Raw genomic sequence first — 14752 nt, forward strand, 5'->3', positions numbered from 1 at the left:
AAGAAGTAGGACGAAGAAAGCTGCGTCAAGCTCTATTGCAGTAAAAACAGCATAACTTTCTGCTGCGAACTCCGATTGACGCAAACCTAAAACTCAAATCGAAGAGCTCGAGGAGACGAACAAGTTTTGGATGAAAAGTGCCATTGCGCTACGTTCCATTGCGCTTTTTCCGTTTCTCCAAATTTTGAGCAGAACAGCAAGAAAAATTGAGATGAAGTTCAGGGTGTCATTAACAAGAAAACGTAATCAACGATTAGATTGATTATAAATAAACGCCACATAAAACACTAATCATATTCTTCTTAACACAAAACAACCACAGTTAACAAGAATCAACGCTCAAAAATAAAATTTGTAACAATTTTGAATCTTACATGCGAATCGCATACACATACTGTTGTCACCATGAATTGAATCGGCGCGTGATCGTTACCGCTCTGATACCATGTTGAGATGTAAAGAGAAAGAGAGAGAGAGATGAGACAAGAGACACACCATATACGCTCCCAAAGACAGATTCATATTGAGGACAAGATGCAAATATATAGGTGAGACCAAGTTCAGTAGAGTGAGCCATATATAGCTCCAACAATAGCTCCGTTGCTCAGCTCATTTATCACATTGAGCTTGTGGCAAGCCTTATTACAGGTACTTGTGGAACCCAAAATGCTCCTTAAGCAGAAGGCAGCAGGCTTCGCACCGTCTTCATTCCTTAACATGTCAGCCAAAACTTCCACAGCACCGGCTCTCACAGCCTCACCCTTTACATTGGCATTAGGAGAATGATAAAATATATGGTCAAGTGCCCATCCTGCACACTTTATCACAGGGTCATCTGTCTCATGCAGGAACTTCATATGTGCCACCAGGTATGGTATAACATTCCATTTCAAAAGAAGAGCTGCGCTATTTTCCATGTGTTCAGCCGTATGGTTCTTAGCAGAGAGTTCCTCATCGATATCTTTGCATGCCCATCCAAGATTTTCGCTGTCTACTCTCTCTTCCTTCAACACTTGTGCAGCCTGCAATTAAACACCCTGGCATCTCTCTCTCTCTCTCTCTCTCTCTCTCTCTCTCCCCGCTTTAGCCATAAGGGAAGCATTACATACTTGTGGGGTTGCTAATGTGAAATAACTTGTTTACGGAGTAGGCCTAACTAGTGATCCTACAGCAGACTTTGAAAAGAGGTGATATTGGGTCAATGTAATTAGTCGGTACCAGCAAGAGGCTAATGTCCGACAGAAGCCGACGTTGGAGTTTCGGTGAGTTCACATCACCAATGCTACTCGCAATTTCATAACCACTCTTCGACCTGATATCATCCAAGGCAGTGATCCATCTAATGGCGGTTTTATCGGTGAGGTGGGGATGCAGTTGCCTCCATTCTGCAACTCTGGTATCACTGTTGTGCGAGGCCAGCTCAGACGGCTTCACACCGTAGAACACCGGAAGAATGATTGCGCGAGTCTCCTGGAAGGCGCTGAGTTCTTGCATGGGCCACCAACGACGAAGAAAGCTCTTGGAGATGATCACCACCGCTATGCGGGACTTTTCGATGGCGTTGTCGATGTTGGGGGGGAAGTTTTGTCCTGCAGGCAGGCTGTTGTGCTTTGTATCCAGGAAGTTGTTGAATCCGGCCTTCCATGAACCGCGCAGATTGCAGAGACGGCTGTCAAGCTCAATGACGAAGTCTTTCTGTTCGCCACTGTGAGACCAGAACACGTCGAACTCATACTCAGTACCCCTGCGTGCATGCAATTATAAACCGATTAACTTGGAAGAGCATTTGAAGAGAATTATAAAGCTAAAGACATAATTGTTAGATAATTATGCAGGTTAATCAATACTTGCCTGCTGGCCATTCGCGATAGAACTCACAGCTAGTCTGATCAACGGTCGTATAAGCCCCTTGTCTGAACGCTGATCTGCTGTACTACTGCGACAGTTGTGGTGCGAGCGAGAGAGAGAGAGAGAGAGACTCTCGGGGAGTGATCGGAGAGATATACTAGATAGGACATAGCTGTTGAACTGTTCATCTCATATGACTAGGTCGCACACGGCAAGTGGGTCCCTGTATATCATTTCTGCCAGATTCCGACTGCCATGCATGACCAAGGCTCAACTTTCAAGCCTCACGACAACAGAAAAAAAAGCTATATATCATTTCTGCCAAGTTCCGACCGTCGTACCGCTTCACTAATAATGCACCGAGGCCTTACGCGGCATTGGGCAAGCCTCACGCCAACAAAAAAAAGCTGCTGCTGCATCGCGTCACGCGTGTAGAAAAAACAGAAGACTCAGCCACAGCCACACAAGAAAAAAGAAAAAGAAAGAGAGAGAAAAAGAAGAAGAAGAAGAAGTGAATTTTGATGTGGTAGGAAACCCTCATCACTATCTTACACGGGGTCAATGAGGGGGGATCCAAGGTTGGGGGTGCGAATCGGCTTTGATTTCAATCGTCCGATCTTTGGTGAACTCGGGGGTGAACTAAGGGTGAACTCGGGGGTAAACTAAGGGTAAACTCGGGGCAAAAATGAAGCCCCGAGTTCACCCCTAGTTCACTCACCTCGTGGGGCGTACGAGGATTGTATTAGAAAAGAAACAAATTTACATATATTAGGTGAGATAGGGACATGTTAAAACCTGATATTCCTATGGGGATAACAAGGGCTTTACGGTACCAACTTTTAGAGAAGTTTCCCAAAAAAATTACAAAGGCTTTTCCAAGGGATTACATTGACCATTTCGGGACCAGATATAGCTTTCTAAAAAACCCTTTGCAATCACCATCGGCTACCACTCGATAGTGAGCTGAGGACGTCTTGGAGATGCGCAATTAGGCGAAGATCGTTGAAGTGTTGCCTTCTAAGTTTTTCTTCTTCAGACCTGCAGTCTTCAATCATATGCTGGAGATGGGTGTATGAGCCATCCAACAGGACTTCCTGTTGTTTGTTGATGTTAGCACTGTTATAGTAGCCCATACAGTCGGTAAGGATTTTTCGATTGGCCTCCTAGATCCTTCATTGGTCGAGCTTAAGCTGGTTAACCAACAAGGAGAAGTGAGTAAAAACTCCTTACACTTTTAGTCTAGTAAGCATTGTTAAAGACTCTTTTGTTCCTTTCAAGCCAAACTATCCAAAAGAATTCTCCTCGGATCCTGTTTCAAATAACTGAGAAAATTGAAATTGAATCACCAAGAAGAAACTGTTTCCTGTTGGGGGTGAATCCCATATCACTAACTAACGGGGACAAAATAGTATAATTAGAGGAAAAATTCATGAAAAGATGAGGGATGTCCTCTTCAGTTTGATGGCACCTGCTACAAGAACCAGCCCCTAGTCCAGCATACCTCATTATGTACCCTATCCAGACAGCCTTGTAAAGGATTAACCAAGAACTGAGTGTTCCGCAGGGATTCCTTTATTCCAAATGTTTTGGAACTTGAAAAGCCATTGTTTCCTTGACAGAGAAACATTGCAATTTTTGTTGAGAGTGGCGTGTAAGGGTAACTGGAGCTTAGGTGGCAGGTTGGGGGGATTATGAAGTGAGTTGCCATTTACCCAATAAAGAGCGTTAGGGGAGGGGTCATGCAGGGTAGACATGGACCATTCAGGTTCTTTCAGGAAGTAGGACTTCCTTGTATATAGAAGCGTAAGTTCCCACGGTTGAAGTTTGTAATGACTGAGAAGTTCAAAGTGAGTGAGCCATCTGGACTAAGCTGAATGCCATAGGTCCCTCCAACCAGTTATTCGTTTTTTATGGATACGTCTAGCTGTTCAAGAGTGATCTTAGGAGGGAGGGGGGATGGGGGGGAAAGTCTACCATAGTGATTCTTGGGCTCTGAGGTGGAGGCTGTACTTAGAGCCACAGTTAACCTTAGAAGGGCCCTATATCTATTCCAAGCTTTCCAAAGCGATTTAAGAAGATCTGACCCAATTGCTGATGATTCGAAAGGACCAAAGAAAATGGTGATCCATGGGACATTGGTTACCCCTTGCACTCCTTTTAGCTGGAACTTATCCTGGTTGCGAAACAGAAGGGAGGCTCATTCTTCCTCAGGTTGGTCTAGGGCTTTGAGGATGAGCTTAACTGCCAGCTTGTTAGCCGAATTCCGACTATCGTACCCCTTCACTAATAAGCACCGAGGCCTTACGCGGCATTGGGCAAGCCTCACGCCAACAAAAATAGCTGCAACTGCATCGCATGTAGTAAAAACAGAAGACTCAACCACAGCCACACAAGAAAAAAGAAAAATAACAAGAGAGAAAAAGAAGAAGAAGAAGTGAATTTTAATGTGGTAGGAAACCCTCGTCACTATCTTACACGAGGTCAATGAGGGGGGATCTAAGGCCTATATTTGGGGGTGCGAAAGAGCTTTGATCTTAGCCGTCCAATATTTCGTGAACTCGGGGGTGAACTAAGGGTGAACTCAGGGAAAAAATGGTGCCCCGAGTTCACCCCTAGTTCACTTGCCTCGTGGGGTGTGGATCAAACCCAAGACGTCTCAGTTGCCACATGAATGCCCTACCACCCTCGTCACTATATGGCACGGCTTTGGCCAGGGGGCATCTAGGGGCCAAATTTGGGGGCGCAAGGTGGCTTTAATCTCGACCGTCGGATCACGTAGTGAACTGGGGGTGAACTAGGGGTGAACTCAGGGCAAAAATGGCACCTCGAGTTCACCCCTAGTTCACCCCCCTAGTTCACCCCTAGTTCTCCCGCCTCGCAGGGTGTGAATCACAACAATGACCTACCAGCACACTAGCGTGCGTCGTTGTCCATGTTGGCATGGCCCATGATCATACCCTAGTTTTGGTGCCCCTAGTTCACCCTTAGTTCACCCACCCCTAGTTCAGCCCTAGTTCACTGCATGATCCAATGGCTGAGATTAAAGCTACCTCCTGCCCCCAAATTTGGGCCTTAGATCCCCTCTGACCGAGAGCCGTGCTATATAGTGACGAGGCCCTACCACCACGCTAGCGCGGGTCGTTGCCCAGGTTGGCATGGCACATGATCACACCCTAGTTTACCTGCCCCTAGTTCACCCTTAGTTCACCCTTAGTTCACCCATCCCTAGTTCATCCTAGTTCACTACATGATCCGACGACTGAAATCAAACACATCGGCCCCCCAAATCGGGAGTGATCGGAGAGATATAGACAGGATATAACTGTTGAATTGTTCATCTCATATGACTAGGTCACACACGGCAAGTGGGTTCCTGTATATCATTTCTGCCAGATTCTGACTGCCATAACCAAGGCTCAACTTTCAAGCCTCACGCCAACAAAAAAGGGGAAATTACCAAAATATTTCTCTAATTTTTGGAAATTCCCAAAATACCCCTCAAATTTCAAAAATTCCCAAAATACCCTTGTATCTATTTTAACGGATTGTTCACGATTTCCTAATCTTTTTTATTTTTTGACAATGTATATCCATTTTTTAGTGCTTATCATGTAATTGTCACAAATTACCTCTCAATAAAAGACAATTATGTCTAAAAATAATGAAGCAATTCATATCTAGAGCCTACATAACCAGCTCAAATTTTAGTTTCAGTACCTTTGTATTCATAGACAATCAGTCTTCTTATGAAAAGCTACAATTTTTTTCATTTTTGGATAAATTTACTTCCACAACAAGGGGTATTTTTGGAATTTTGGAAAATTTGAAGGTCATTCTGGGAATTTTTGACAAGATATGAGGGGTATATTAGGAATTTTAAAATTTGAAGGGTATTTTGGGAATTTCCACAAATTAGAGGGGTATTTTGGTAATTTTCCCACAAAAAAAGCTTTATATCATTTCTGCCAAGTTCTGACTGTCATACCCCTTCACTAATAATGCATCGAGGCCTTATGTGGCATTGGGCAAGCCTCATGCCAACAAAAAAAAGCTGCAGCTCCATCGCGTGCAGAAAAAACAGAAGACTTAGCCACAACCACACAAGAAAAAAGACGTAGAAGGAGAGAGAAAAAGAAGAAGAAGTGAATTTTAATGTGGTAGGAAACCCTCGTCACTATATTACACGGGGTTAAGGCCTATATTTGGGGGTGCAAAACGGCTTTGATATGAGACGCCCGATCTTTGGTGAACTCGAGGGTGAACTAAGGGTGAACTCGGGGCAAAAATGGCGCTTTCAGCTCACCCCTAGTTCACTCGCTTCGCGGGGTGTGGATCAAACCCAAGACCTTTCGGTTGCCACACGAATGCCCTACCACCATGCTAGCACGGGTTGTTGCCCATGTTGGCATGGCACATGATCACACGCTAGTTTACCCGCCCCTAGTTCACCCTTAGTTCACCCATCCCTAGTTCATCCTAGTTCACTGCATGGTCCGACGGTTGAGATTAAAGCCGCCTCGCCCCCAAAGTTGGGCTCTAGATCCTCGGCTCTGAGCCATATGGCCGTGTCATATAGTGACGAGGGTACGAAACTATCCCAAGGGACCTTAAAGATCTATAGGACGAGGAGAGTTGGAAAAGAGAGAGAGAGAAAGAGAGAGAGAGAGAGAGAGAGAGAGAGAGAGAGAGAGAGAGAGAGAGAGAGAGAGAGAGAGAGAGAGAGAGAGAGACAGAGAGAGAGAGAGAGAGGTCTGCCACTCAAATTGATTCCTAACACCTAAACTGTAATGGAAATGCCTATGAACTTTGAGAGTAGCAGAATTAAGGAATTAGATGAAGCACTTTTCTGAGATTACTTTGTGAGCATAGCGGATGAACTTAATTGATGGTAGCAACATAAACATGTCACTTAGTTAGCTTGGCATGATTAATACTTTTGCAAGAGAGAGAGTTTAGAGAACATGACAATTGTTGAGGACCAGATCATACGGAGCCGTTCCCCCTTCCAATAGGCATTTGTATTATAGTTTCTCCCATCAAGAGAGACTTGGTACAATACAATCTTTGTGTTCCTTGTGACCTAGGTGATGCAATGAAGATGGAAAGCTTCATGCATCTCAAGCATAATATAAACTTTGTAGAAAGCATTAACTATCCCAAGCCTCACTCCCAAGGCCTCAAACATCTTCGAAGGTGGAGAGAGCTAGCAGGGAATGAGGATAGGGAAGAGGAAGAAGAAACATTCCATAGGAGAAAGAAATAGTTCCTCACTTATCATCACTCTTCTTGCTAGCATACATAATAACATAGTAATGAAGATGGACAAGATGTCAAGCTAAAGCATTGAAGCATGGCTCTTGGTTGGATTTGCATCCATAGCCAAGAGTGTTGGTGTAGGCTCTCACTTCTCACAAGCTTGGAGAAGGAGGTGGAGTTCCTCAACTTTCACCAAGTGAGAACGATCCACCTAATCAGTGTGTGTGTGTGGTGTATATCCCCACAGCAACCCCCTTGATTGCTTGGGGCGAGTTGTAGCTTTTACACATGTTTGAAGCTCATTGGACCCCTCTTCCCCCTAGCCAATCACATTCAACATGCATTCAAGTACATGGATAGTATTTGGACAAGTGTCCTCCTTACCCCTTAGAGAGAGAGAGAGAGAGAGATTGAAAATATCTAGCTATTTGTTGGATGGAACTAGAAGCTCATTGGACCCCTCTTTAGCCCAACCATTAGCATTCAAGAACACCATGTGGTTAAGCTTAGGGAGAGTCAGACATGTGTCTTATGTGCCCTTTGAGAAAAGACCTTTGGGTGAGTGGAAGGTTAGGTCAAACATTCCCCTAACTTTGGGAGTTTCATGCATAGGAAGCTTCTCAAGCACCTTCCTCATTAAGTTTGTAGGGTCTCTTTTTGACTCAAGCACCTTACCCCCCATGCATGGTTATAAGCTTCTCAAGCGCCTTCCTCATTAAGTTTGTAGGGTCTCTTTTTGACTCAAGCACCTTAACCCCCATGCATGGTTATAAGCTTCTCAAGCACCTTCCTCATTAAGTTTGTAGGGTCTCTTTTTGACTCAAGCACCTTACCCCCCATGCATGGGAAGCTTCTCTAGCACCTTTCTCATTAAGTATGACAAGCAACTCAAGTACCTTAGTCATCAAGCATGACAAGAACCTCAAGCACCTTAGTCATCAAGCACGGAAAGCACCTTAAGCTTTGGTCGGGTTTGCACCTCAAGCTAAGCCCTAGCTTGCCTAAGGTCAAAGGACTTTTAACACTAACCATTGGATGTTTTTAATGAAGCTAACCCTAAGGTCTTTTAAGCTCCATTAGTTAACCTTTCTCTTGGATAGACCATCTCTCATTTGGACCCCTTTACCATTGGCCCCGTTTTGGGATAGATCCATAAGCACATGTGTATATTATAACCCTTGTTCCCGTTTATTATCCCACATTGAATGATTGGTTTAGTATGAGAAAATCATTTGGGTTGGCTAGATATTAAATTTAATGACATTACCTCTCTTGAAATCATAGTCGTCCTCGACTATGAGGTAAAAGAGATAAAGCCATAGTGCGAGAGAGAGAGAGAGAGAGAGAGAGAGAGAGAGAGACTCTTAGGAGTGATCATAGAGATATACTAGATAGGATATAGCTGCTTAATTTTTCATCTCATATGACTAGGTCACACACGGCAAGTGGGTCCCTATATATCATTTCTGCCAGATTGCAATTGCCATAACCAAGGATCAATTTTCAAGCCTCACGCCAACAGAAAAAAGCTATATATAATTTCTGCCAAGTTTCAGCTGTCGTACCCCTTCACTAATAATGTACCAAGGCCTTACGCGGCATTGGGCAAGCCTCACGCGAACAAAAAAAGCTGCAGCTGCATCGCGTGCAGAAAAAACAGAAGACTTAGCTATAGCCACAGAAGAAAAAAGAAAAAGAAAGAGAGACAAAAAGAAGAAGAAGAAGTGAATTTTAATGTGGTAGGAAACCCTCGTACTTATCTTACACGGGGTCAATGAGGGGGGATCTAAAGCCTATATTTGGGGGTGCGAAACGGCTTTGATCTCAGCCGTTCGATATTTGGTGAACTCGGGGGTGAACTAGGGTGTGGACTTGCGCAGCTTGCAATTAAACACCTTGACATATCTCTCTCTCTCTCTCTCTCTCTCTCTCTCTTTTCCATAAAAAGTAAAGGAGGATTGTATTAGAGAAGAAACAAGCTTACATATATAACGTGAGATGGGGACAGGTTAAAACCTGATATTCCTATGGGGATTACAAGGGCTTTATGGTACCAACTTTTAGAGAAGTTTCCCAAAAAAATTACAAAGGCTTTTCCAAGAGATTACATAGACCATTTCACGACCAAATATAGCTTTCCAAAAAACCTTTGTAATCACCATCGGCTACCACTCGGCAGTGAGCTAAGGACGTCTTGGAGATGCGCAATTAGGCGAAGACCGTCAAAGTGTTTCCTTCTAAGTTTTCTTCTTCAGACCTACAGTCTTCAATCATATGCTAGAGATGGGTGTATGAGCCACCCATCAGGACTTCCCGTTGTTTTTTGATGTTAGCACTGTTATAATAGCCCATACAGTTAGTAAGGACTTTTTGATTGGCCTCGTAGATCGTGCATTGGTCGAGCTTAAGCTGGTTAACCTATAAGGAGAAGTGAGTAAAAAGTCCTCAGACTTTTAGTCTCGTAAGCGTTGTTAAAGATGTTTTCGTTTATTTCAAGTCAAATTTTCCAGAAGAATTCTCCTCGCATCCTACTCCAATAACTGAGAAAATTTAAATTGAATCACTGAGAAGAAATTGTTTCCAGTTGGGGTGAATCCCATAGAACTAATTAACGAGGACAGAACATTATAATTAGAGGGACAACTCATGAAAAGATGAGGGATGTCCTCTTTAGTTTGATGGAACTTGCTACAAGAACCAGTGTCTAGTCCAACAGACCTCATTCTGTACCCTGTCCAAGCCACCTTGTAAAGAATTAACCAGAGAAGAACTGAGTGTTTCGCAGGGATTCCTTTAGTCCAAATGTTTTGGAACTTGAAAAGCCATTGTTTCCTTGATAGAGAAACATTCCATTTTTTGTTGAGAGTGGCGTGTAAGGGTAACTGAAGCTTAGGTGGTAAGTTGGGGGGATTATGAAGTGAGTTGTCATTTACCCAGTAGAGAGCATTAGGGGAGGGGTCATGCAGGGTAGACATGGACCATTCAGGTTCTTTCAGGAAGTAGGACTTCCTTGTATCTAGAAGAGTAAATTCCCACAGTTGAAGTTTGTAATGACAGAGAAGTTGAGAGTGAGTGAGCCATGTGGACTCAGCTGAATGCCACAAGTCCCGCCAACCAGCTATTCCTTTTTTATGAATACGTCTAGTTGTTCGAGACTGATCTTGGGAGGGAGGGAGGATGGGGGGGAAGTCCACCATAGTTATTCTTGGGCTCTAAGGTGGAGGCTCTATATCTGTTCCAAGGTTTCCAAAGCAATTTAAGAAGATCAGACCCACTTGCTAATGATTCGAGAGGACCAAAAGAAAATGGTGATCCATGGGATATTAGTTACCCCTTGCACTCCTTTTAGCTGGAGCTTATCTAGGTTGCGAAACAGAAGGGAGGTCCATTCTTCCTCAGGTTGGTCCAGGGCTCTGAGGATGAGCTTAACAGCCATCTTGTGAGTCGAATTGTTAATTTTTGTGATCCCTAGTCCCCCTTGTTCTTTGTGGAGACAATAAAATTCCCAGTTGACTTTTTTTACCCTTTTTTAAGAGGGTATTTTGTCCAGAGAAAGATCCTGCATACCGTATTGATGTCTTTTAGGTGTTCATCAGGAGGTCTCCAGCAGGAGAGGATGTACAGTACATAGCAGTAGATGAAGTGTTTGATAACTAGCACCCTTTCTGCTAGGTTGGATTGGAATCCAAGCCATCAATTAAGTTTGTAGGAGAACGTTTCACCAGGACCCAATTCGATCTCTGCTTGATAGTGACTTTGAAACCAAATGGTATGCCTAGCAGTCTGAATATGACTCCATCTGGAAGGATGGAGCATCCTTGCTCATTCAGTGATCCAACTAGGGAGAGGGGAGCATGAAGCCTTGATACCTATTTTAGTGCGGTTCATTTTGGATCCTGATGCCATGCAGAAGATCCTTAAGCATTTCCGAAACTCGTAGAGGGATTGATCGTTGTTGTGTCAAAAAACCATTGGTGTCGTCTACAAATTGTGAGAGAAACTATTGTCTACCATTAGGCAAAGAGATGCCCTTTATAGTTCCTTTGGCCATTTTGACTTTGACTAGTCAGTTGAGGGAGTCACCAGCTATGGAAAATAAGAGGGGAGCGGGAGGGCATCCTTGCGGGAGTTATTGAGTGCCACTCTGGCTTTAGCATTCCCTAGAAGAGTATGGACGAATTTTACCACCTTGGGGCCAAAACCATCAGTACTAGACAATCAAGTAGATAGGAACATTCCAACATGTCATAAGCCTTATCGAAGTCTACTTTGACAAACACAAAGTCTTGCCCTGACTCCTCAGCATATTCAATCCCTTCCCACATTGCAATGACTGCTTCTATGATTCTTCAGCCTTTGATGAAGCCCTTTTGTTATGAGGAAACGACGAGTGTTGGCGATATCCTTAGTGCAATTGCTTTGGCAAATATTTTGTACGCCGAGTTAAGCATAGTTAGGGGTCTCCAATTGGATAATTCTTCTTTTGGAATTGTTTTATGTAGCAATTTGATGACACCAATGTTCATCTGGACAGGGGGTGCGTCGTACTTAAATGATTCTTTCTAGACTATTACTAGAAGTGGGGACAATCACCTCCCTTGAAGGTTTGGTAGAATTCTCGAGGGAGCCCATCCAACCTTGGGGTTCTCTTAGTTTTGAGGGAGTGGATAGCCTGTTCAATTTCCCCTATAGATAGGTCAAAGTCAAGCTGGGCGACCACTTGAGGGGGAATAAATTTGTTCCTGTATCTTCTGATGGTCTCTCTAGTAGAGGAGACAACATCTTCGTGCTTTTCAAGGGGTTTGAACAGGTCAGAGAAGTGGGCTTCGGCTATTTCCAGGTTTTCCATCTCTCAGGATGCTTTACCATTGGGGCCAACCAATAGAGGAATGGTTTCCCTTTGGTTATTTCTTTTGAAGTGTCTGCACATCTCCTTAGTGGGTTTATCTACTTTCCCTACCCACCACTCCCTAAAGAAATCTGCTGTGTGTTTCATGGTAAGGTCTTCCTCCACCCGAAGCTGGTAGCGTAGTGTGGAGATTTTGTCCTGGGTGTTAGTGTCCCCTCTCTTGGAGGATTCTTGATCGAAGAGGTCATTGTAGATGTATTTTCTTCTCCTTCTAATCTCCATGACGTTTCCTATACCTTATAAGGATATGTTGGGTGTTCAAAATTGCAGCCACCCAGGCTTTGGATGGGGTGAATCCTTTAGAGAACTCTTGAACCCAGATAGATTTAAGACTTTCTTGAACTTCCCCTAGCTGAAAGAGGGAGGAGTCTATGTGGAACCAGAGGTTTCAAATTTTTCTACACTTTTCATCCATTGTGATGACTAATGGATAATGGTCAGACACGCACAAGCCTAGGTTTGACTTTAGTCCGGTTGAAATTCCTAGCCAGAGGAACACTAATGTAGAATCTGACCAGCCTAGCCTTTTTGGCATTTTCCTCTTTTGAATAGTTCTAGCACATAAACTCCCCAAGTATCCCTGCATCCCAAAGTTCAAGCTTGAATTTGAGGAACTCCCATTCTTTACGTTTTGTGGCTGCTATAGCTTTCCCTTTTGGTTGGTATCTATCTTCTGTGTGTTCTACCATGTTGAAGTCCCCAAAGAGAATGACCTGCCCTTGCACGTGACTGAGGTGGCTCCATAGGTGAGTCATGTCTTTGAGAGATCCTCCTGCATACACTGAGACCAAAAGACAATGGAGAGGGGCTTGAATCGCCAAGGTCACCCAGTATTCACCTTCTAAGGAGAGTAAAGTATTGACCTTCCAATTTTGAGGGACCCCAAGGGCAGTGCCCCCAGAGCCTCTAGTGTGCGAAGAATGGAACCAACTGTGATCCCCAGACATGCCTCTGGTCTAGTTCTACCCCCATTGTCCTGATCTCTTGGAGGCCTATAACCTCGACCAGGTAGTTACCTAGCCATGCCTTAATTTTCTTGGATTTGTTAGGGTCAACCAGCCCTTTGATGTTCAAAGATAGAGCTTTCATCTATCATTATGACCATCATTGCCATTTTTGCTCTCGGTATGAGGAGACGTCTACATCACCAAGTTGTGCATCTTGTTGTCCTTGTGCACCTCCATTGGGGAGGGACCTATCTCTGTGGTCCCCTCTTAGCCATATGGCCGTGCCATATAGTGACGAGGATATGAAACTATCCCAAGAGACCTTAAAGATCTATCGGACGAGGAGAGTTGGAAAAGAGAGAGAGAGAGAGAGAGAGAGAGAGAGAGAGAGAGAGAGAGAGAGAGAGAGAGAGAGAGAGAGAGAGAGAGAGAGAGAGAGAGAGAGAGAGAGAGAGAGAGAGAGAGAGAGCCTATAGGTCTGCCACTCAAACTGATTCCTAATATCTAAACTGTAATGGAAATGGCCTATGAACTTTGAGAGTAGCGAAATTAAGGAAATAGATGAAGCACTTCTGTGAGATTACTTTGTGAGCATAGCGGGTGAACTTAAATGATGGTAGAAACCTAAACATGGTACTTAGTTAGCTTGGCATGAATAATACTTTTGCAAGAGAGACAGTTTAGAGAACATGAGAATAGTTGAGGATTGAATTCATACAGAGCTGTGTCCCCCCTCCAATAGGGATTTGTATTATAGTTTCTCCCATCAAGAGAGACTTGGTACAATACAATCTTTGTGTTCCTTGTGACCTAGGTGATGCAATGAAGATGGAAAGCTTCATGCATCACAAGCATAACATAAAATTTGTAGAAACCATTAACTATCCCAAGCCTCACTCCCAAGGCCTCAAATACCTTCGAAGGTGGAGAGAGATAGCGGGGAATGAGGATAGGGAAGAGGAAAAAGAAACATTCCATAGGAGAAAGAAATAGTTCCTCACTTATCATCACTCTTCTTGCTAGCATAAATAATATCATAGTAATGAAAATGGAGAAGATGGCAAGCTTAAATAATATCTAGTAATGAAGATGGAGAAGATGGCAAGCTTAAGCATTGAAGCATGGCTCTTGGTTGGATTTTCATTCCATAGCCAAGAGTGTTGGTGTAGGCTCTCACTTCTCACAAGCTTGGAGAAGGAGGTGGAGTTCCTCAACTTTCACCAAGTGAGAATTATCCACCAAATGAGTGTGTTTGTGGTGTATATCCCCCCAGCACCCCCCTTGCTTGCTTGGGGTGAGTTGTAGCTTTTACACATGTTTCAAGCTCATCGGACCCCTGTCCCCCCTAGCCAATCACATGCAGCATGCATTCAAGTACATGGATAGTCTTTGGACAAGTGTACTCCTTACCCCTTAAAGAGAGAGAGCTTCAAAATATCTAGATATTTGTTGGATAGAACTAGAAGCTTATTGGACCCCTCTTTAGCCCAACCAATAGCATTCAATCACACCATGTGGTTAAGCTTAGAGACAGTGTGACATGTGTCCCATGTTCCCTTTGGGAAAAGGGGTGCCCTTTGAGTGAGTGGAAGGTTAGGTCAAAGGTTCCCCTAACTTTGGGACTTTCATGCATCGGAAGCTTCTCAAGAACCTTCCACATTAAGTTTGTAGGGTCTCTTTTTGAATCAAGCACCTTATCCTCCATGCATGGGAATCTTCTCAAGCACCTTCCTCATTAAGTTTGTAGGGCCTCTTTTTGACTCAAGCACCTTACTCCCCATGCATGGGAAGC

At 43.8% G+C, this 14752-nt stretch overlaps 1 protein-coding gene across 1 annotated transcript; it reads right to left on the minus strand.

Annotated features, from left to right (window-relative positions):
* Window positions 1-499: 499 nt before the first annotated feature.
* LOC147453968 (disease resistance protein ADR2-like) lies at window positions 500-1985 on the minus strand. The gene is made up of 3 exons (XM_086517237.1): window positions 1852-1985; window positions 1219-1744; window positions 500-1022 (listed from the first exon to the last, which is right to left on the minus strand). The coding sequence occupies exons 1-3, from the start codon at window positions 1860-1862 to the stop codon at window positions 561-563; spliced, it is 999 nt and encodes a 332-aa protein (XP_086373363.1). The 5' UTR covers window positions 1863-1985; the 3' UTR covers window positions 500-560.
* Between the last annotated feature and the right edge of the window lie 12767 nt (window positions 1986-14752).

The sequence above is a fragment of the Adiantum capillus-veneris genome, chromosome 7 (genome assembly GCF_014529385.1).
Source record: "Adiantum capillus-veneris isolate H3 chromosome 7, ASM1452938v2, whole genome shotgun sequence".
Lineage (NCBI taxonomy): Eukaryota > Viridiplantae > Streptophyta > Polypodiopsida > Polypodiales > Pteridaceae > Adiantum > Adiantum capillus-veneris.